Source organism: Zootoca vivipara, chromosome 5, assembly GCF_963506605.1.
Source record: "Zootoca vivipara chromosome 5, rZooViv1.1, whole genome shotgun sequence".
NCBI classification, from domain to species: Eukaryota; Metazoa; Chordata; class Lepidosauria; order Squamata; family Lacertidae; genus Zootoca; species Zootoca vivipara.
The window spans coordinates 23716475-23737347 of record NC_083280.1 but is presented as its reverse complement, the minus strand read 5'-3'; the positions used below and the strand labels follow the sequence as shown (position 1 = coordinate 23737347).

The window sequence follows — 20873 nt, the reverse complement described above, 5'->3', positions numbered from 1 at the left end:
ACTGTAAACAAGTGGTGCAGTGACAATAAAGTATTTCTATATATTCTATATTTCCTCACTTTAATTTTTTCCTCTCAAACACCAGAGCTGTGGAATCTGTAGAACCAGTAAGTGCAAACTTGTCGTTGTTGCTTTGTTGCTGAAACCTCGGCTCAAGCAGCACAAACAACTCCAGTAATCCTATTGTAGGTGGCTGAATGCTTGCTAGCGTGAAGTTTTGCCTTTACTCTAGAAGCCGAACCTGTTTCCTAGTGATCAAAGTAGAGCTGGTCTCTCCGGGTCTGTGTGAGTCATGCTGTGTAACAGCAGACTAACTTTGTTGCTGTCAGCTGACTTGCCTCCGTTAAAATTCACCGAGACTAGTCAATGGCAATCAGTCTTGACTGAAGTAGATAGTAAAAGATGGGAATCAAATCACTGTGCCTTCTCATTGCTACGGTTTTGACTGCCTATTACATATACAGCCCCTTTCCAGAGAATGTTGAGGACCGCTGGAAGCTGATGTTCATTGGTGCTGTCTTTAGAACTTTAGACCATGTGGTAAGCTTAGACGTTTATTTGTTCCAGGCGTCTTGTGCATGTGAGATTGCTTGAATGCAAAAGGGTGGGGGGGTGGGGGAGCTTATAGAAAAAGGTTGGGATTGTGCAAAATGAGAACTAACAGGCTATTAGTTGCATTATTTGGCAGGGGGTGGGGGCATCATGAAATAGAATTCATTTGTCTCTTCTTCTTTTTTACTCTCTGGACAGAAATGCCCTATATATGAAAATGAATGCTGATAGAAGGGAAGCTTACCTGTTAGCTTTTTAAACCATTTAATAGCTTTGCAAGGCACTGCATCCTGTTTTCTCTGTTATTCTCTAGCTGCTGTTGAAATACGAGCACCCCACTTTTGAGTCCGAAGCAGTGCAAAGCTCCCTTTGATAACAGATATAATTACCACGCTTCACATTTCATACACACTCTTTAGTCTGCACGGCTGTTGCTATAAATAACCAGTTTTAATGCTCGAAGCAATCAATCAAGGGGAAAGCTCTTAGAATTTTCCTCGCCACTGATGTAATTTCTAATTGAAATCTGGTGTAAGGGAGAGGGAAACATCCCTGCTAATATATCTACCATGCCAGACACTGTTAATGATCTCCGGGTGAATTGTGGCTACCGCAGCAATTGAGCATAGACTGAAATTACTTTTCTTTCAGGTATCTGTTTTGCTGTACTGCATACATGCATGACTTTCACCAGCTTGCCTGCTTATGTATTTACCTATAGCATCACCCAGGAGCTGCAGGGTGGATTGCATAAAAAGAGAGATACGCATAAAATTACAGAACTCGTTACAATTATTTCCCATTTCTGGGTAGCAAGTGGTTGTGGCTTCAAGCTCCACATTGGGCAAAAAAATGCTGCATTACAGGGTGTTGGAATAGATTACCTTTGTGGTCTCTTCCAATTCTGCAATTCTCTGATTCTATTAAGTTGCTGGACATCTTTGTCCCTAAGTGTAAAAATCTGCTTGCATATGCAGAAAGAGGACCCAATGGGTGGTAGTCAGTAAGTTTTACTTTGAGTAGACCCACTGAAATTAATTGACTGAATGTAGTCATTGTCTTTCATTTCAATGAGTCTACTTTTAAGGAACAGGTAAGCCGAATAGCACCCAACAGCTGCATTTATTCACCAACTATAAGGCATCAGATACATATGGGAATCTGACCTGTTTCTGAGGCATGGTCCCTAGGGCTTTGCCTGCTGGTTTCCAGCCAACACTGTGATCACAGCTCGGGGTTTGTGTGTTTTATTGCTGGCATGCTGCTAAAAGAGTAGCTTTCTGAGCACTTGCTGAGGTGTGCAGAATTTAGGGGTGTGGCATCAGTTTTCATGTCACTCCCTGGGTGTTTGAATTGCCTGGTGGTGGAAAGGTCATAAAAGCGCAGCCTTAGAAAAGAGGAAAATAAAGGAAAACAAACAGAAAAGAGCAACAGCAAGAAAAGTGTTGCGCAAAGCAAGGGAGGGGGGAGGCATACAGCACATGGCTGAATCTGATCGTTGGGAGGTGTGTGGCAAGGCAAACGGGTGCAGTATGACTAACATGGGAGAGGTAGGTAGGGTTGTCGAATTCTGCATGGAACTAGAGAGTTCCTGCATTACAGGGAGCATATTGGTATGTGATTTCCCCATCACTTTGACCAGGGGTCAGCAAACATTTTCAGCAGGGGGCCAGTCCACTGTCCCTCAGACCTTGTGGGGGGCTGGACTATATTTTGAAAAAAAAAATATGAACGAATTCCTATGCCCCACAAATAACCCAGAGATGCATTTGAAATAAAAGAACACATTCTACTCATGTAAAAACATGCTGATTCCCGAACCGTCCCCAGGCCGGATTTAGAAGGTGATTGGGCCGCATCCGGCCCCCAGGCCTTAGTTTGGGGACCCTGACTTTGATGGAAGAAGCTGCATGGGCTAGTATTCTCCATTCCACATGAGAGCCATTTCTGGTTTTGTTTTGTTTTTTTAAAAAAAAGCATGAACAGAAGATGATGCAGTTCCAGTACGGCCCAAAACTTTTATTAGTTTAGCCTGGGAGAGCTTTGATGAGTTCAGCTTCTCCAATCATGGCTCTGCATCCCAAGAGGCTTTATCTATGTGTGCCTGCTAAATCATGGCTTCATGCCAGCGTTGTTTAAATCGCAGGTGCTAGTCTGACACTTTAACCACTGCCCCATTGGCTGTCTAGCGCTAATAGCAAATGGCACCATCTGCGCAGAAGCAGGGAGGTATCAGCAGGCTGAGCAGAGGGAGCCCTGACATAAAAAAAAAATCTCTAAGGGGGTGGGAATTCCCTCCCCTCCAAAAGAGCCACTTTGACCACGGCTAAGCACACTTCATGGCCATTGATTGCAGGGAGTAGGGAAGGAAAAAACTAGGGAGAACAGAATGAAGTATCCTGCAAGGGGGAATGGCAGGCTGGCTGGCTTCATGAACAGGAGTGCTCCACACTGCAACATTGCATTGCAAGTCCCACTAGCAAATGCTGCAGCAGCTGCTGGTAACAGCCTGTAAGAGAAAACACAACTTTTGTTTTCTTTGCTCATAGCAAACCCTTCCAACAAGTGTTGGGTTGCCATACCTTTTTTTTTTTTGACATTGCTCCTCTGCCTGTAATAGCAGCCTAACGGTTAGATATTAAGCTTTCTCCCTTCACTTCTAGTTTTCTCTTGCAGGCTTCTTTTTAAAGTCACAGGATGAAGGTGAGAAAAACAAAATACAGTGGTACCTCGGGTTACAGATGCTTCAGGTTACAGACGCTTCTGGTCACAGACTCCGCTAACCCAGAAATAGTATCTCGGGTTAATAACTTTACTTCAGGGTGAGAACAGAAATCGCATGGCGGCAGCGGGAGGCCCCAATAGCTAAAGTGGCACCACAGGTTAAGAACAGTTTCAGGTTAAGAACGAATTAAGTTCTTAACACGAGTTACCACTGTAGACAGACGCTCGTAACAAATCTCAAGCGCTAAACCGTGTCCCGGTTATATTTTATATACGTAGATAGTGATCTACATACGTGAAATTGCTCGTCCTGCTTGTTCTTCAGGTATCGTGTGTGTGAGACAACACAGTATAAATGGATCAAAAGATTGATCCTGGATAAACTTTAGTTGTTATACTGCGGGTTTTTCCTGGCAATGTGTGGTGTTGCTACATAATGGGAGGGGCTGTGGCTCAGAGGTAGAGCATTCCAAAGTTCTCCGTCTTAACCCCTGGCATCTCCAGGTAGGGCAGGGGAAAATCCTGCGGAGTGTCTGCAGTATTGAGCTAAAGACTGACCAATTCTGTGACTTGGTATAAGGCAGTTTCTTATGTTCCCACGCCAGATGCCTTGAGCTGCATCCATACCTTCTTCTGTGTACGGTAAATGTATGGAGACGGAGAGAAGTGAACTATGCCACTAGTCCACCCCCACAAATCATGCACTACCAACCCTGCCTCCTTGATACCCACATGTTCAGTGCAATGCCTGCAAAAGGGTGCCCATGAACAGCTGGATGTATATAGAAACCCTACACACCAGGACCTCTGATCACACAGGGGTCCTTGTTGTGGGTTCAGCTGCTCATATGGGGATGCGCCTTTGAAGATAATATTCTTACTACTATTTTGGTGCTAGACAAAAACATTCCTTTTAACCCAGGTCTTTGGCGCATTGAAGAATCTATGGCCTTCAAAATGTTTCTGGGGCTATGGGTGGGTGGAGGGTTATTGTGTTAGGGTTATTGTGTGCTATGTATTTTGTGCTTTTGTACTGTAAACTGTCCTGAGATCTGCAGATGAAGGGCAGTATATAAATAAATATTAATACAATATTTATTAATGAAAGTGTTTAATCATCACCATCACCATCTAAAAAACAACAACAACCTGCATGTGTACACTACCATTAGCGGGAGAAATCAGTGCATAGGTGCAAGCCCTCCCCATTTTAGGAATTAGGCTGAAGGGAAGCAGACTGCCCAGGGCCGTGGCCAGGAAATTGTACCCTCACATAATGCACATTATCTAAGCCCAGTTCCAACCCCTAAAGTATATTTTAAACTGAGAGCTCGGCTGCCAACCTTAAAGGATCACGGGGCACATTGGATGTATGTGTAGCTATTTTTCTATCCACAGTGCATTGTTTTCGGCAAAATGTGCCCTACTGTCTATAGGTGAAACTCGAAAAATTAGAATATCATGGGAAAGTGCATTTATTTCAGTAATGCAACTTATTTTTTATTTTTATTTTTACAAATGCTTTCCACAGTAATAAAACAAATAGTTACAATAATACAAGAATAAACATCGCTATTACATTTCATTAATTACATTCCATTTATAATTGACCCGCCTAACGACAAATCATTACAATTGCAACAAATAAAGGCTTGACATATCTTGCTTTGCATGTCATGCATCTATCTCATATATTGGTTTCACCTTTTAAGTTGCATTACTGAAATAAATATTCTAATTTTACGAGTTTCACCACTAGGCTATGAATTTGAATGGCAACCAAAACAGTGTAGGTGGCTGTGTGTCCAACTTTCCAGAGGTCAAGCCCTCTGTTTGACGGAGGAGTACGGTCCCAGTCGGTCAGAAGGAGAGCAGTTTAGAAGCACCTTGAAGTTGCCCATCAGCTGCTGGACAGCACACTGATCTGGCACACAGGTCACTTAACCAGTCACTTAACCACTTAATCTTTGGAAATAATTTCATTTTTAAAATTTATAAATTAGTACTTGTGCAAATAAATTAGCATATGCAAATATTATGTAGACCCTTGTCCCCTTTTTGGTTTTGTGCAAATCTAATGCAGTACAGAAAGAGCACCCGAAGCAGATAGGAACATGGGAAGCTTCCATAGACCAAGTCAGATCACTGACTCCATCTAGCTTGGTATGGCTTTGCGGTTTAGCAGGGGCTCTCCCAGGATTTCAGATAGGACTCCTTCCCTATTCTACCTGGAGATGCTGGGATTTGAACCTCGGCCTTGGAAGGACCACACTGCTTCCTAACTGAAGCTCTGGAGAGTCACTGAGCTAGATGGACCAAGGAGTCTGATTCAGTATAAAGCAACTTTCTATGTTCTATGACAGTTTGCATGCAGTTCCTTCCCAACACTGCACTGTTTTCACAAGAATGTTGAATGCACCATGTCTAACACCAAGGATCATGGATTCTGGGCAGCATAATGTGCTGACATCAGGAAGTGTTGCCAGAGAGGGTGTGGGTCTAACTATAAATGGATTCTGGACTCAAATGATTTCTGGTCAGTTTGTCCAAATCTTGGGTTGCAAAACAGCTCTTTGTGCAAGCTTAAACAACATTCTAATTTTAGATGATAATTCTTCAGAATAAATAAGATTGGTTCATCCATGGACATTTCCTCTGCTTAGCAGCAGATAGTTCTGGAAGATATGTTTAACACCACAAATGCTGGAGTAAAGTAAATTCAGGAATCATTCCTATGTTCAAATAGCATCTATATCAGCTATGCAGTTTCCTTCAGATACTATAACCAAGATTTATATGCTGCCAGCCGTGGAATGCTATGGTCATGGAATGTATTGCTTCCGCTGTAGGGGGGAAAAGCAAAATAAGGAGAGGACATTTGAGCAAACAAAGGACCAGAAGAGAAAGGATTACCATAAGCAGCCTCTCCCTTTCCCTGTTCTTTTTCACAGATGCAACCTGCCCTAGGCTGCTCTAGGTTTAAAAGAAAGAGAAGGATTAAGAAAACTATTCTTAATCCTGTCATTTTCAGCCAAAGTTTACTAAAGAATTAAGAGGCTTTTAATGAACTTCAACAGCCCTTTTCTGGCGTTACCCTTTTGTGCAATTGACATTGTTTCAGAGGGAGCACAGGGCTGCATCCTCTGGCCCCAGCAGCTTCCCAGCCCATTCACAAACACAGGTGTGGAGTGGGAATGTCTGAAGAGATGAACCTGCTCTACACAGGTAGACTGTGATGTAGAACCCCTTGCCAACTTAGCAGTTTGAAAGCATGCCAGTGCAAGTAGATAAATAGGCACCGCTGCAGTGGGAAGGTAAACAGCGTTTCCGTGCGCTCTGGTTTCTGTCACAGTGTTCCGTTGCGCCAGAAGTGGTTTAGTCATGCTGGCCATATGACCCAGAAAGCTGTCTGTGGACCAACGCCGGCTCCCTTGGCCTGAAGAGAGATGAGCGCAGCAACCCCATAGTTGTCTTTGACTGGACTTAACAATCCAGGGGTCCTTTACCTTTTTTACCTAGAACCTGGCATGATCAGAGTTCCATAGCCTGAGTCACAATGTCCCCCCTCTTCAGTGTAGATGGCAGAGGGGCAGAGCCCACAGGGGCTTGTCGCTGGCTAAACCCTGAATAACGCTAAAATTTCATTTGAATATATACTAGAACAAACATTTTGCACTAGCTTGTTCCATGATACAGAGTTATGGTATTATGTTACTGAGCTATCAGCAGGTTTTAAAGAGGGAGTCTCTGTATCCCACTTCCTTACTGTTGCAATTTTGTGACACATCAGTAGTAGTAATGATTTTATTCATTGTTTTTCAAACAACATGTAGCAGCATGACTTGGGGTGGCACTGAGGTCCAGTGCCGAGGGCCTTCTGGCGGTTCCCTCATTGCGAGAAGCCATTTCAGGGAACCAGGCAGAGGGCCTTCTCGGTAGTGGCACCCGCCCTGTGGAACGCCCTCCCATCAGATGTCAAAGAGAAAAGCAACTACCAGATTTTTAGAAGACATCTGAAGGCAGCCCTGTTTAGGGAGGCTTTTAATCTTTAATCGATTATTTTATTCTTCTGTTGGAAGCCGCCCAGAGTGGCTTGGGAAACCCAGCCAGATGGGTGGGGTATAAATAATAAATTACTACTACTACTATGAATAGGTGGAGGGGTGTGATGATGATGTTGTTTTACAAAGGCAGCCCTTAGTATACTGCACCAGAAAACTTCAGAGAAGCATGGAGTCTGAGGATAACTGTATTCTGATCTGTGCTTTAGTCTAGGAACATGCACAGATACGATCCCCGCAGCGCCTCTGCTTGGCTCCACTGCCTGTCTCCTTAACAGTTATTGCCTCCTGCTGTTGCTTGTTTATGCTGCTATGACTTACTCCTCACATCTGGCCTCTCCTGCAGACTGTGAATTAAGGAGGCCGGTGATTACCTGCCTGGAGGTCAGCATTTGCAGGTGGGCTGCCTTCACTTCCTGTGGAAGGAAACAAGAATAGGCTGCTGACATTTCTCAACCTGCATGTGGTTTGGAGTAGTCCAGCTGTTTCTGGGTAGGGGCCATTGTTTGTTGTTGGTTTCGGGATCAGGCCATGATGGTATAATGAAATGATTGTGTAAGAGTGTGGTCAGACCACCTCTGGCCTTCAGCAAAACTTGAAATGTAAAATATAAAACTTAGCAAGAAACTTAAAGTTGTTGACACGAGCCTCGTTTGAACTGTAGTTTTTAAAGCGTGGGATTGATTGGTGAATCACTCTGGGCCCTGAGGCTTACACACCAAAATTACTTGAGAAGAGCAAATCCTTAGCCATCAGGGATTGCATATAATCACTGGCAACAATCCAGCACCATGCCCAGCGTCATTAGGCAACCAATAGCAATAAATCATTGTCAGGTGTGAGTGAAGTAAGTGAGTGGAGTAATTAATGTAATGAAAAGGCTGTGTCACAGCTTGATGGTATCACATATGCAAATATATTTTGTTACAAAAGACCTGTCATACAAACGGTTTGGGAGCCTTGGAGTGTTAATCCTCTCTTTCCCTCGAGGAGAGGTATGTAAATGAAAGTCTTATGGTGCAATCCTATATGCGCCAACCCAGGAATAAGCCCTGCTGAATTCAGTGTTCACCTAGGCAAGTGAGCATAGGGTTGTATGTAGCCACAGCCTCTTTTCTGCTAGGGCCACATTCTCACGATATATTTAAAGCACTATGGTACCGCTTTTCAACAGTCATAGCTTTTCTTACCCATAATTCTAGGAAATGAGATTTGTTAAGGGTGCTGAGAGTTGTTAGGAGACCCCGGTTCACCACACAGAGTTAAAATTCTCAGGGTGGCTTGACAATCAATCCTTCTTCCCAGGGAATTCTGGGAATTGTGGCCCTGTGAGCAGGGCCGTCTTAAGCAGGTCGGGTGCCCGGGCGCCGTGGCGCGCAGGTCACTCCGGCACCCCCACCCCGCCCCGTTTCTTCCCGCGGCTGGTGGGCGGGTGCAGCATGCAGCGTGGTTTCCGCATGGCTCTGCCGTGCAGCGCCCCCCTGCCGACCCAGCACCCTGGCGCCCCGCGCCACTAGAGTCAATGGGCAAGCCATCCCGTCTGTGAGGGGAATTTGTGTTTTCAAATGTTCCACTGAACCAGTAGTGCCTGCGCATGACCAAATATGAAATTGAATAGGGGTGCTAACCCAAACTGGTATCTGAAGAATGGTATCTGAAGAAGTGTGCATGCACACGAAAGCTCATACCTATGACATATTTAGTTGGTCTCTAAGGTGCTACTGGAAGGAAGGATTTTTTTTTTTTGGTTCTCAAGCGTTATCTTCAGAATCTTGGGTTCCTTGTAATGTTAAGAATTGGTGTAACTATCAATGCTGACTGGCTTTTTTTTTAAAAAAAAAACAATTTTGTTTACATGAGGCATTTGTACGAACCAAGAATGCAGCAGAACACGGGACTATGAGGAGAGAGGGGTTCAGATGGGAAGAGGTGTGCAAAACCGTTCTCCCCACCAAAGACAACAAACAATCCATATACGTTCGTACTGCAGTGATATGAACATATAAACATAGTTATATTTGGCTGATTGTTTGGACAATCCTTTACATGCCCATATCTATATCTGAAATAAAAATCTGTTGGCTTATAGATCTTAAGAGCCTTAACTGGAATATCTAGCTCAAGCCGGCTGAGCTGCATAACTGATTGGTGAGGGTGCGGCCATCTCTTTCAGAAGAATACAGTTAGTGCATATTTTGTAGTTTGTGTGCGAAGGGGCAGTTTAGTCTTTATGTGTGCTGTAAAAACAGACTGCAAAAGGGGCGGTTTTTGTGTTCCTCGAGTATTTCCCCTCTTGCACAGTGTGATATTGCCTTCTGTGGGTTTTGATATCTTCGTTTCTTTCTGTTTGTTTTCTGTGAATTGTATTCTGTGCATAATTTCTCCTTGCCCCCAATCCAAGGACAGCACCAGACTTCACTGAGGCCTTGGTACGATGCCATCAATGGCTTCCAACTTCTGCAACACACTCGCCTCAACACACAATGCCGTGGCACTTTTCCCTCCCTGCTGTCGCTGCCATGATAGTAGCAGCTACTTCACTTGCCACCCTGCTTGCTGTGCCTCTGGGAAGTGTTTGGGAACTGGGCAAGTAGCATGTCACTTTTGAATGGCAGCCAAATTTTACTCCCCTCCATAGAGGCCACCTGCCATTTTAATTGATTCAATACACTATGCCATGAACCACAGATCTGTGAGATTTCATAGGTCTGTGGCAGGGGTGAGCAAACTTTTTCAGCAGGGGGCTGGTCCACTGTCCCTCAGACCTTGTGGGGGGGCCAGACTATATTTTTTGGGGGGGATGAATGAATTCCTATGCCCCACAAATAACCCAGAGATGCATTTAAAATAAAAGCACGCATTCTACTCATGTAAAAATACGCTGATTCCCGGACACTCCGCAGGCCAGATTTAGAAGGAAATTGGGCCGGATCCAGCCCGTGGGCCTTAGTTTGCCTACCCATGGTCTATGGAGTGAGTAAATGAAAATGGTGGGCTGCCACCACATATGGAAACCATGCTTGGCTCCCATGCAATAATGGCATCACCACCCAGACAGCACTTAAATGGTTTTTCATGGATCCTGTCCAGAAGTTAATTACTTTTCTTTTTGTATGTGAATTTCTTTCCATCACATATAAAAGCAGCTTCAGGTTCTAAAAAAAGCACGTCCAAACCCACCCAGATTCTCTAGTTTGGGAGTTTCAAAAGGAAAAAAAGCCTTAAAAATAATAGGCTATCACACTAAAGGTCTCAATGGTTAATGTGGACAGTTCTGGTCTTATGAGGTCATATCTACTCAGTGTAGACTCATGAAAATTAATAACCATGTCACACACATGGGTCTGCTCTTGAGTATGACTATCATTGCATACAACCACTTATTTTGGCACTGACAGGGCTATTGGAGCTGAGCTGAATTTGGAATCTCTCCTGAGGAGCTGGAAACAAAAATACAGCACACACAGAAAAGAGAAACTCTCTAACAATGGCTAGAAGCACTTCTAATTTATTTCTCTCCAAGAGCACGACAGTTTGCATGAACCACTTGATGACCCGTAACTGTGTTTCATTCTTTTCTTTACCCCCTGTCTCCTCTAGGAAGTAAAAAAATAGTTAAATGTCAGGTGGAGAGTGTGAGATTTATGGTGGGAATATGGCTGTGAGGAAAGTGTTTGTCCCCCTCTCCAGCATTTAGCTATCATGAAAGCTAACCAAAATCTGTGTTCACAGTAGTGTGAGCAAGAAAAGTACATGGGATTGCATCTCACACACCTTGGGATGTATTCACTGCGAGTGCAATGTTATAGGCAATTCCATCTGACCTAGACAAGCAGTATTTCACCTTAGCAGAACAACTCCACTTACACACACAGAGAGAGAGATTTTTTGCAGTTTGGAAAGTGACAGGGAAATGGATTGAAATGTGTGGGATGAACTACTGAATGCAAGATGAATGCTTACTATCATATAGCCACCCTGTAAACAAATAAGAACTGTTATATAAAGACCAGCCTTGGTCCAACCCTTGCATGAACTTTGTGCAAGGAAATTAAGATAAATACTGAATAAACAGGTCAGCTGGTGGAGCCTTGAGTTTTGCATTTTGCTGGAAGAAAGAAGGAAAGGAACAGCAGGAGGAGCTGCAAGTGGATATTGCTTGCTTTGGGGAAACTGCTGTTGCTTTGTAGCTGAAGACAATATACTTGGGTGCCTAGTCCCTCCTTGATGTTGAACATGGATATTTAGAAACAGATATATCACAAAGTATCCAGTGTTCTTTCTAATGCAAAATGCCACTTCTGCTTTGCAACCCCTGGAACTTCTTCATGTTCCAGGGTGTGCATACCATTCCAAATGATTAACGATGATGTTAATATGCATGCCCAACTCTTTAGGCCAGTTTTGATATGAAGGAGAAGGGAAAGAGGCATTGATGAATGTAGTCTATTATGTAGCTTGAGAGTTGCATAATATATTGACATTAATATACCTCTTGTTTTCCAGGCTGCAGTTGCCAACAAGCTGGGTCTTGCGCACCACATGGATGTTATGATGAGCCTCACAAGTTTCGAACATACAGCGCCAACGTCGGATGAAAAGGTCACTGTGACTGACACAGAATTTAATGGTGTTCCAGTCCGTTTGTATCTCCCGAAAGGGCAGCCCGATTCCTTGAAAAGGGCCATGATTTTTATTCACGGGGGTGGATGGTGTGTAGGAGCAGCAGGTAAGCATGTGTGCTTGTTTCCACTAATGTGGGTCTTGAGTGGAAAATTGAAATGTCTTTGAGACAGGCGCCATGATACAACATAGCAAGGTGGCTGCTACTTGACAATGAGCTTTCGGCGAGCGTCTCCTCTGCTCAAACGCCAATATACCTGCAGAGGATGTATAAAGCCATCTAATTCTCCACAAATCTGAGAGAAGCAATTAATTTGTAGATTTCATCTAACAGGTAAACCAGATGAACTATATGGCACGCGATGAAAGAACTGAAATAATCAGATTGCATCCATTGGTTATGCAAGCAGAAGGCAGCTGCCAGGCTTCAGGGAATCCGATCTTCCCTCCCCACGGCAGTCTGCCAGTCACCAATAGATAAGAAGCTCTTACCAATGTATTTTATTCAATGTTCACAGAGAGAGGCTTAGAATGCCGCCTCTCGGGGTAATGGTGTTGCTCCAAGTAATCTCCTCCCCTTCCCTCTCAGTCGTGGCTGCTTAAGGCCATTTGGCTTTTAGCTTTCTGCTCTACCACTTTCACTGCTCGCCAGGTTCTGGGAGGGGGCTCTGGAATGCTTTCTAGTGATAATATGTCAGTCAGCTGTTCCGTCTCTGCTTCTCCCCCCTCCTCTTCTCCCATTATCTCCCAGCTTTGCCCCTCTTCTGTCTCAGAGCCATGACCTTCTGCAAACAACTGTTGTAAATCTATATCAGGGACCCCCAAACTTCAGCCCTCCAGATGTTTTGGACTACAATTCCCATCTTCCCCAACCACTGGTCCTGTTAGCTAGGGATCATGGGAGTTGTAGGCCAAAACATCTGGAGGGCCGCAGTTTGGGGGTGCCTGATTTATATTGTCTTCCTCTTCTCTGGGAGGTGCAGAAGGAGGTGGGGACTCTCCACCATTCCTCCTAACCCTGACAGCAGCCAAACAAATTTATGGAGGATATACCAGTTGCATGAAACCCACAGGAAGTGAGTGTGTGGTCTTGTGCTCAGGTCCTGCAGGCCAGCTTCCCCCTGTCATCTGGCCAGCCGTGAAAACAGGTTGCTGGACTAGATGGGCCATTGGCCTGATCTAGCAACCAATTTTTTTCCTCCTCCTCCTTCCTCTAGCAACCTCTTGTTGTGCTAGATCAAACCATATCCAGGGGTTCAGCCTCTGAACCCTGGGAGCAGTGTCATTCAGGGCTTCAGTGGGGATGGGTAGAGAATCGCCCATAGTGAGCAGATGGACAGAGCATAAGTGGGCCATAGTATTGCAATTTTAATACATCGTTAGCATTGATATTCTGGTTAGTCTGCTGCATATTTTGGTTTAACTCTTGCTCTCCCCCCTCCCCCTATCAGATCTAATTTGTATAATTAGATTTTGTAAGTTAATCTTTTTGAAAAATAAAATGAAATACTCCGAGTGCAAATGATGTCTCTTAGGGAATATAAGGCTGAGAAGGACATATTATATCCAAGGTGTGAGATATGAAAACTAAGATCCCATCGAGGACATCTTCTTGGACTGCAGCCAAGTCACTTGTGAATGGTTGAGTTCCTGTCTTTTGATAAAGCGGTGTGCGCAGGAGTTTATTCCATTGCCAAGCGCTGAACTGCAGGGATTCACAGAAAGTGCACAAAAAGCTACTGCCAAAAGAAACAGGGAACTGTGTGTCTATTTGTTTCAGAAGAGCAATAAAATATTCTTTATTACTTACTTTGTTGCAGCCATGCAACCCTATGACCTCCTGTCGAGACGGACTTCAGAATCACTAAATGCTGTCGTCGTATCAGTCGAGTAAGGAATGGTGCTTCAGAGTGTTTATTGTGAACTAGCGGTACCCAGCCACGCATTGCTGTGGCTCATCCCTGTGACTCCCCCCAGTCCGTCCCGACCTATGAATTATTCTGCCCCCTCCTCCTCCCACCCCCAGCACATCCCTGTGACAGTCTCGACCCCCCCTACCTGTATGCCCATCCTCCTCACTCCAGTCGAGGAGAGGCCTGCCTCCCTGGGAGGTCTAGGTCTTGGTGGGGGGGGGGTGAGACCTCTGGAGCGGCCTGGGTCCATGGGCGGTCAGGGTCTCGGGCAGCAGTGTGGGCTCTGGAGTGGCCCGGGTCTGTGGGCGGCGCAGGTCTTGGGCGGCGCCGTGGTCTCTGGAGCAGCCTGGCTCCCTGGGTGGTGCGGGTCTTGGGCGAGGCCACAGGGTCTGGAGCAGCCTGGCTCCCAGTCTGGGGGGTGGCACGGCCTGTGGAGTGGTCTGGCTCCCTGGTGAGTGTGGGTCTGGGGGGGCAGCGGGGGTTGCAGAGAGGCCTGGCTCCCTGGGCAGTGTGGCTCCTTGGAGGCGGCGAGGTCTCTGGCGAGCGTCACAGGCTGTGGGACGGGCCCCGCCCTCGAAGGAGGAGTTCCAGGCTACAATTTCCCAGCATCCCCAGCCCTCTGAGTTTAGTCTTCTAAAGCACTGCCCTATCTAAGTGCATGGTAACACTCACGTATACCCATGTGACGTTGTGGCCAAATTTGAATGCGATCGGGCAAGCGGTTTTGGAGAAAGCCGCAGTTTAACAAACATATATATATATATACCTAATCCTTTGCAAATAAAAAACTAAGCTTAATTGCTATAATCCAACACATGCACTGAGCATACAAAAGCCCACTGATTATTTATTTAATAAGCACTATATGCTGCTTGATGGTTAAAACCCCAGGCAACCTCAAAGCAGTTTACAGTGAAGCACAATGCAACCTTTGTTTGGACTTTGTAGCATGAGGGGAACGAAGTCCGACAGTTAAAGGCAATTGCATACATAACATGGGAGTAATGCATAGCCATCAGTCCCATCATCATGAATGAAGTGAGTTTCCCAGCATGCAGCAGTCAAGAGAGGAGGGAAGAAGGACATAGTTTTGCTAACTTTTCTCAACCTGAGTCAGAGGATTGTTGGCATCTGTCTGTCTCAAGAGGCAATGAAAGAGTATGCCATCGGGGGTCAATCCAAACAATTGGAGAGTTGCAGCGCCTGCTGCGACTATAGAGACCGATAAGGGAGAGACATGTTTTATTGCAGCTGGGACAGATGAAGGCATCCAGTTTCACTGGTGCAGATGCACCATGGTGTAACGGATGGATGGGGTGTGGTAATGGGTGGATGGTTGCAGTGTGGGCTAGCTCTCAATTAAAAATGGAAAATGCAGGTCTTCAGGCCTTTCCAAACACTCTGCAGCATGGTGACTTGTTGCAGGTCCAAATGAAGGGATTTCGGAACTGTGGGACCAATGCAGAGAAGACCTTCTAAACTAGGGTTAGCCAATGTAGTGCACTCCATATGTTGTTGGACTCCAACTTCCATCAGACAGCATGGCCATCAGTCAGGGGTGATAGGAGTTGGATGTTATGTGTGAACCATGCCATACAGCAAAAGGTGGGACTCTTCAAGGTCAAGTTGAAACCCAGTGTTTATATCTGCCAGATCAGTTCTTAAACTGCATTGAGTTTGTAAAATATTTGTAATTCAGTGAGAGAGAAAGGGGGAGTTAGTTTGCCTGGTGAAGGGTAAGTTGGTGGGGGGTAATCAGCTGCACAAGTTTGCAAGTGACTGTTCCAAACTGTATGTTGAAGCAAGTCAATTTAATTGAAGGGGGTGGGTGGGGACACCTAGCATCCATGTCACAAATTAGATTTGATTTTCTTTCACAACCAATTCTTCTTTTTGAAAACTGCCCCACAAAGGTACAGACTGGCACCGAAACACCACTTCCCAGCTCAGTTTGAAGACGTGTACACAGTGGCGAAGTACTTCCTGCAGAGCAGTGTCCTTGAGCGATACAACGTAGAGGCAAGCAGGGTGTGCGTTGCAGGAGACAGCGCAGGAGGGAACCTAGCCGCAGCAGTGGCACAGCAGGTGAGTCGTAATGTATTGGAAAGTTGGGCATTCGGAAGGAGTCGCGTTCATCTTTGTTATGCATCTAAACCCTTGCTCTCCGAAGCCTACCTGTTACCTTGGGGAAACAACCAGGGCTGACACCGTCATCCGGTACCCTTAGGTCACTGGGATCCTGCAACAGGAGCTTACCCTAGGCATCCCACACTTGATGACTGGATATGGGAGCTTCATCACAGGCAACCTTTTAGCAGCACATGGTGTGCAGGGCCAAAAACAAAGGTGGACCAAGCAATGCCTGAAAGTCTTACCTTTGTTTAGCATGCTACATGCTATGTGTTGAGGCTCCATGTCAGATTTGAGAGGAAGCTGGGCAAGGTTTCCTCTGGGTCCTGCAATGCTTCCCAAGTAGCACCCCCCCCACCAGCATGCCATCCCTCACTAGCATCCGTGATGGTCCATCCTACAGCAAGCCTTTACAGTGTGACCTAGTTCCCCTAGTAAGCCTTTGTGGCAGTTACTTGCTGATATCAAGCACTGGGAAAGTGCCCAGCCCAAACTAAGTGGGTATCCTAAAAATGCCTTCAGAATCCAGGTGCCGTTTGCTGAGATTTTCCATCGGATGATCAGAGGGATATTCTGGCAGACAACTTGACATGGAGAAGGTTCCCCGAATAAAGAAAAAGAATGTTGAAACACTGCCTTGTTGCCAATGATAATTCTATTTTGTTGGCTATGCATAAATAGTACCTCACTATGCCAGATTCTGCAGAATTTCTTTCGAGAGAGGTTAAAAAAAAACCAGGAGACTTTTTTTTTTAGTATAAATCATTTCAAAATGTGATCTCACTACTAAAATTGAGTCAACCCTCTGTGGAGTTTATAGGGCAGCTGGATGTGTAGATTTGGATATATCAAGTGTCTGGAGCTCTCATAATATTTATCAGGTCAATCAGCTTGTTGAAAACGTGGAGCTGAGCTTCTCAACTAAAGGAAAAGGTAAAGGGCCCCCTGACCATCAGGTTCAGTCGTGTCCGACTCTGGGGTTGCGGCGCTCATCTAGCTCTATAGGCCGAGGGAGCCGGCGTTTGTCCACAGACAGCTTCCGGGTCATGTGGCCAGCATGACAAAGCTGCTTCTGGCAAACCAGAGCAGCGCACGGAAACGCCGTTTACCTTCCCGCTGGAGCGGTCCCTATTTATCTACTTGCACTTTGACATGCTTTCGAACTGCTAGGTTGGCAGGAGCTGGGACAGAGCAACGGGAGCTCACCCGATTGCAGGGATTCAAACCGCCGACCTTCTGATCAGCAAGCCCTAGACTCTGTGGTTTAACCCACAGCACCATCTGGGTCCCTATTTATGCTTAGCAGTACAGCACATGTAAATTAGTTTACTTACCAAGTAAGGCTTAAATCCTAAACACATTTACTAACTAGGGAGTGAATGCTATCAAACACTATAATGTCATTCTGAGCAGGAATGTTTAGGGTTATGCTGAAAATCACATTGAACCTAGTGGGCTTCTGACTTCTGTCTTTTAGGCTTAGGTGTAAAACAGCCTTCCGCAATCTGGTGCTGTCTGTATGTTTTGAACTGTAACTTCTTTCTGCCCAAATCTACCATTGGCAATGATGGGAGTTTTAATCCAACATAATATGGAGGGCACGAGGATGGGGAAGACTGATGTAGTGTCAGGGTATATCTTGAGTTTCCAATAGCAACTTCCACAGGTACAGATGAGAGCTTAGTAAATCTGAATCACTTTAAAAAGAATATTAAACACTTCAGATGGTAGATAGTGTAAATATTGGAGGTATAAATATCAGCACGTGTAATTTTCAATAAAAGAGGCGGGCAATCTGTAAGCCTGTACTCTCTCTCTCTCTCTCTCTCTCTCTCTCTCTCTCTCTCTCTCTCTCTCTCTCTCTCTCTCTCTCTCTCTCTGTGTGTGTGTGTGTGTGTGTGTGTGTGTCCTTTTCCTTGCACTGTAAATATTTTCTGGTATGGTGATCCATCTGACATGGAGCGAGGAGGGATTCTTGTGTAATCAATGACAGCCCCCCCCCCCTTAACTGTTACAGGTTCTACATGATCCTGATGTCAAAATTAAATTCAAGATCCAGGCTTTGCTTTACCCTGCTCTTCAGACTATTGATCTGGATTTGCCATCTTATCGAGACAATGGGAACATGCCAATTCTGCCTAAACCGTTAATGGTGAGATTCTGGAGCGAATACTTTACGACTGACATGTCTCTAAACAGGGCAATGGAAGCCAACCAACATGTTCCTGCAGAGCAAAGCCATTTGTTTAAATTTGCAAACTGGAGTCGCTGGCTACCTGAAAGGTATAAGAAGGGTCACGTTTATACCAAGCCGGTATATGGCAGTTCTGAGCTCGGACAAAAATACCCAGGATTTCTGGATCCAAGAGCAGCGCCACTACTGGTCGATGAAAGCAAACTGCGTGGCTTACCCCTCACATATGTCATCACATGCCAGTATGATGTCTTGAGGGATGATGGACTCATGTATGTCTCGCGACTTAGGGAGGCAGGAGTTACTGTAAAACATCAACATGAGAATACTGTTCATGGGGTTGCAATGTTTAGTGCAGGCCCATTAATCTTAACTGTGGGAGAGAAGATGGCAAATGACTACATTGAGTGGTTGAATAAGAACTTATAAATGAAGCCACATCTGCGGAATGCCTTTGGCTCCGATCAATTTGACTTGGGTTTTATACAGGAGGAAATGATCTTTTCTCTGAGTAACTTTGATATTGTACTTTGGTGGTGGTTTGGTCATTGTTATAGAGTCCTTTCTTTGAACAAGACTGAGAGGGTTGTTTGGGGTTTCTTTTGTTGTATCTGTCAAATTATGCTTAATTTAAAATAAAACATTGGAACAAAATGAATGGTGCTTTTCAGGTGTGAAATTGCTGTTTTGGACCTGCATGTTGTTCTGGCTTGCTTTTGTGAGGACTCATGTGATTCTACCTGGCTCTGCAAAGTGACCTTTTGGCCGATGGCTCATAGTACCTTCAGGTATTTGTCTCGAGTTAAGACTTTGGATGAATAGCAGGTTTATTACTTGACTTAAAGGTAAGGATTTTGAAGGGTTTGGACCAATTTCCATAGCTGAGATCACTTGACAGTTTCATATGAGCCCATTCTATCTTTTCTTTTAGTAGACAATACCTTTCCAAGTTTTTGTCTGCTCAACAGAGTTCATGGGGTTCAGATGTAAACAGCTGTTGCTGTAAAAGCAGCCTTGGGTTAAGAATGTGTGGACCTGTTATTTTCAATTTATCTCACTTGCTCATTTCCCCAAACTTCCATTTGTCACATTTCCACTTTGCATTTTTAAAAACAGTCCTCACAAAAACGCACCAGTATTTAGGTGCCCTTTTCTCCTATTATGCAGGTGAAACTCGGAAAATTAGATTAACATCGAAAAGTGCATTTATTTCAGTAATGCAACTTAAAAGGTGAAACCAATATATGAGATAGATGCATGACATGCAAAGCAAGATATGTCAAACCTTTATTTGTTGTAATTGTAATTATTTGTCATTAGGCAGGTCAATTATAAATGGAATGTAATTAATGAAATGTAATAGCGATGTTTATTTTTGTATTATTGTAACTATTTGTTTTATTACTGTGGAATTTCAACAAGAAAGCATTTGTAATAATAAAAATTATAATAAAAAATAATAAGTTGCATTACTGAAATAAATGCACTTTTCGACGATATTCTAATTTTTTGAGTTTCACCTGTGCAGTTTCTATGGAATTTTACCTACTTTACACATTTTTGAAAGCCTGTTCCCAAATATAATGCATTTTCACGAATATATGCCTACTCCTCTAATATATACATTTCCACATATATTTTTTGTTGAATAACTGTATCACAACATTTAGAGAAGTTTAGAAAAATGCATGTGTTTTGGTTCATGTTTTGCAGAATTCAGAATCTTGTTAAAATGCAAATCAAACTAATTTCTCCCCTATCCATGCCTGGAATGTCATGTTTCAAATGACCAGATCTTATCTCGTCTAGCAATTCTCTCTCTTTTCCCCTACTGAGGGAAACAGAGATGTTTATCTTTTAAAACTATTGAGTACTGCAACTCAAACAGAGCTCTCAAATTCTTACAGGCTCACTATATGTTATTTTCTTGACTCGTTTACTTGGTGTGCCTTACACAATAAACAAAATGCATGTTGACTTAAATTGTTTGCTTCAGTATATTGTGGGTGTTTATCACTCTGAACATTGAGATAATAGAACTATGCTATACAGGTGAAACTCGGAAACTTAGAATATCGTTGAAAAGTGCATTTATTTCAGTAATGCAACTTATTATTTATTATTTTTATTTTTACAAATGCTTTCTTTTGGAAATTCTACAGTAATAAAACTAATAGTTACAATAATACAAAAATAAACATCACTATTACATTTCATTAATTACATTCCATTTATAATTGAACCGCCTAACAACAAATAATCACAATTACAACAAATAAAGGCTTGACATATCTATCTTTGCATGTCATGCATCTATCTCATATATTGGTTTCACCTTTTAAATCACGTTACTGAAATAAATGCACTTTTCGATGATATTCTAATTTTCCGAGTTTCACCTGTACTGTACATTCATTTACTGTTGTGCAAATTAATGGTATTGTAGCACTCACTAAGAAAATGATTCTAATATCCTGGTAAAGCAGTATGTCACTCCACATTGATCAATAGGTGATGTGGGGCTTGGGACACTGGCTTTGTATGAGAGTTCTGTGAAAAAGAAGTGATTCGGTTTTCAATGTTCTAGGATCCCAAGGAAGAGTTATATTTACAATGGGAGTGGAGATAAGAAGCAAAGTTGCTTAGAAGGTGTCTTGTGATTGGTTACATGTTTGT

The 20873-nt window shown here is 43.9% G+C and overlaps 1 protein-coding gene across 1 annotated transcript; it reads left to right on the top strand.

Moving 5' to 3' along the window:
• The first annotated feature begins 330 nt into the window (after positions 1 to 330).
• AADAC (arylacetamide deacetylase) lies at positions 331 to 20284 on the top strand. Its single transcript, XM_035133582.2, has 5 exons — positions 331 to 540; positions 11844 to 12066; positions 13781 to 13850; positions 15787 to 15958; positions 18021 to 20284. Exons 1-5 carry the CDS (start codon positions 403 to 405, stop codon positions 18624 to 18626), a joined length of 1209 nt encoding a protein of 402 aa, XP_034989473.1. The 5' UTR covers positions 331 to 402; the 3' UTR covers positions 18627 to 20284.
• Positions 20285 to 20873: the final 589 nt, after the last annotated feature.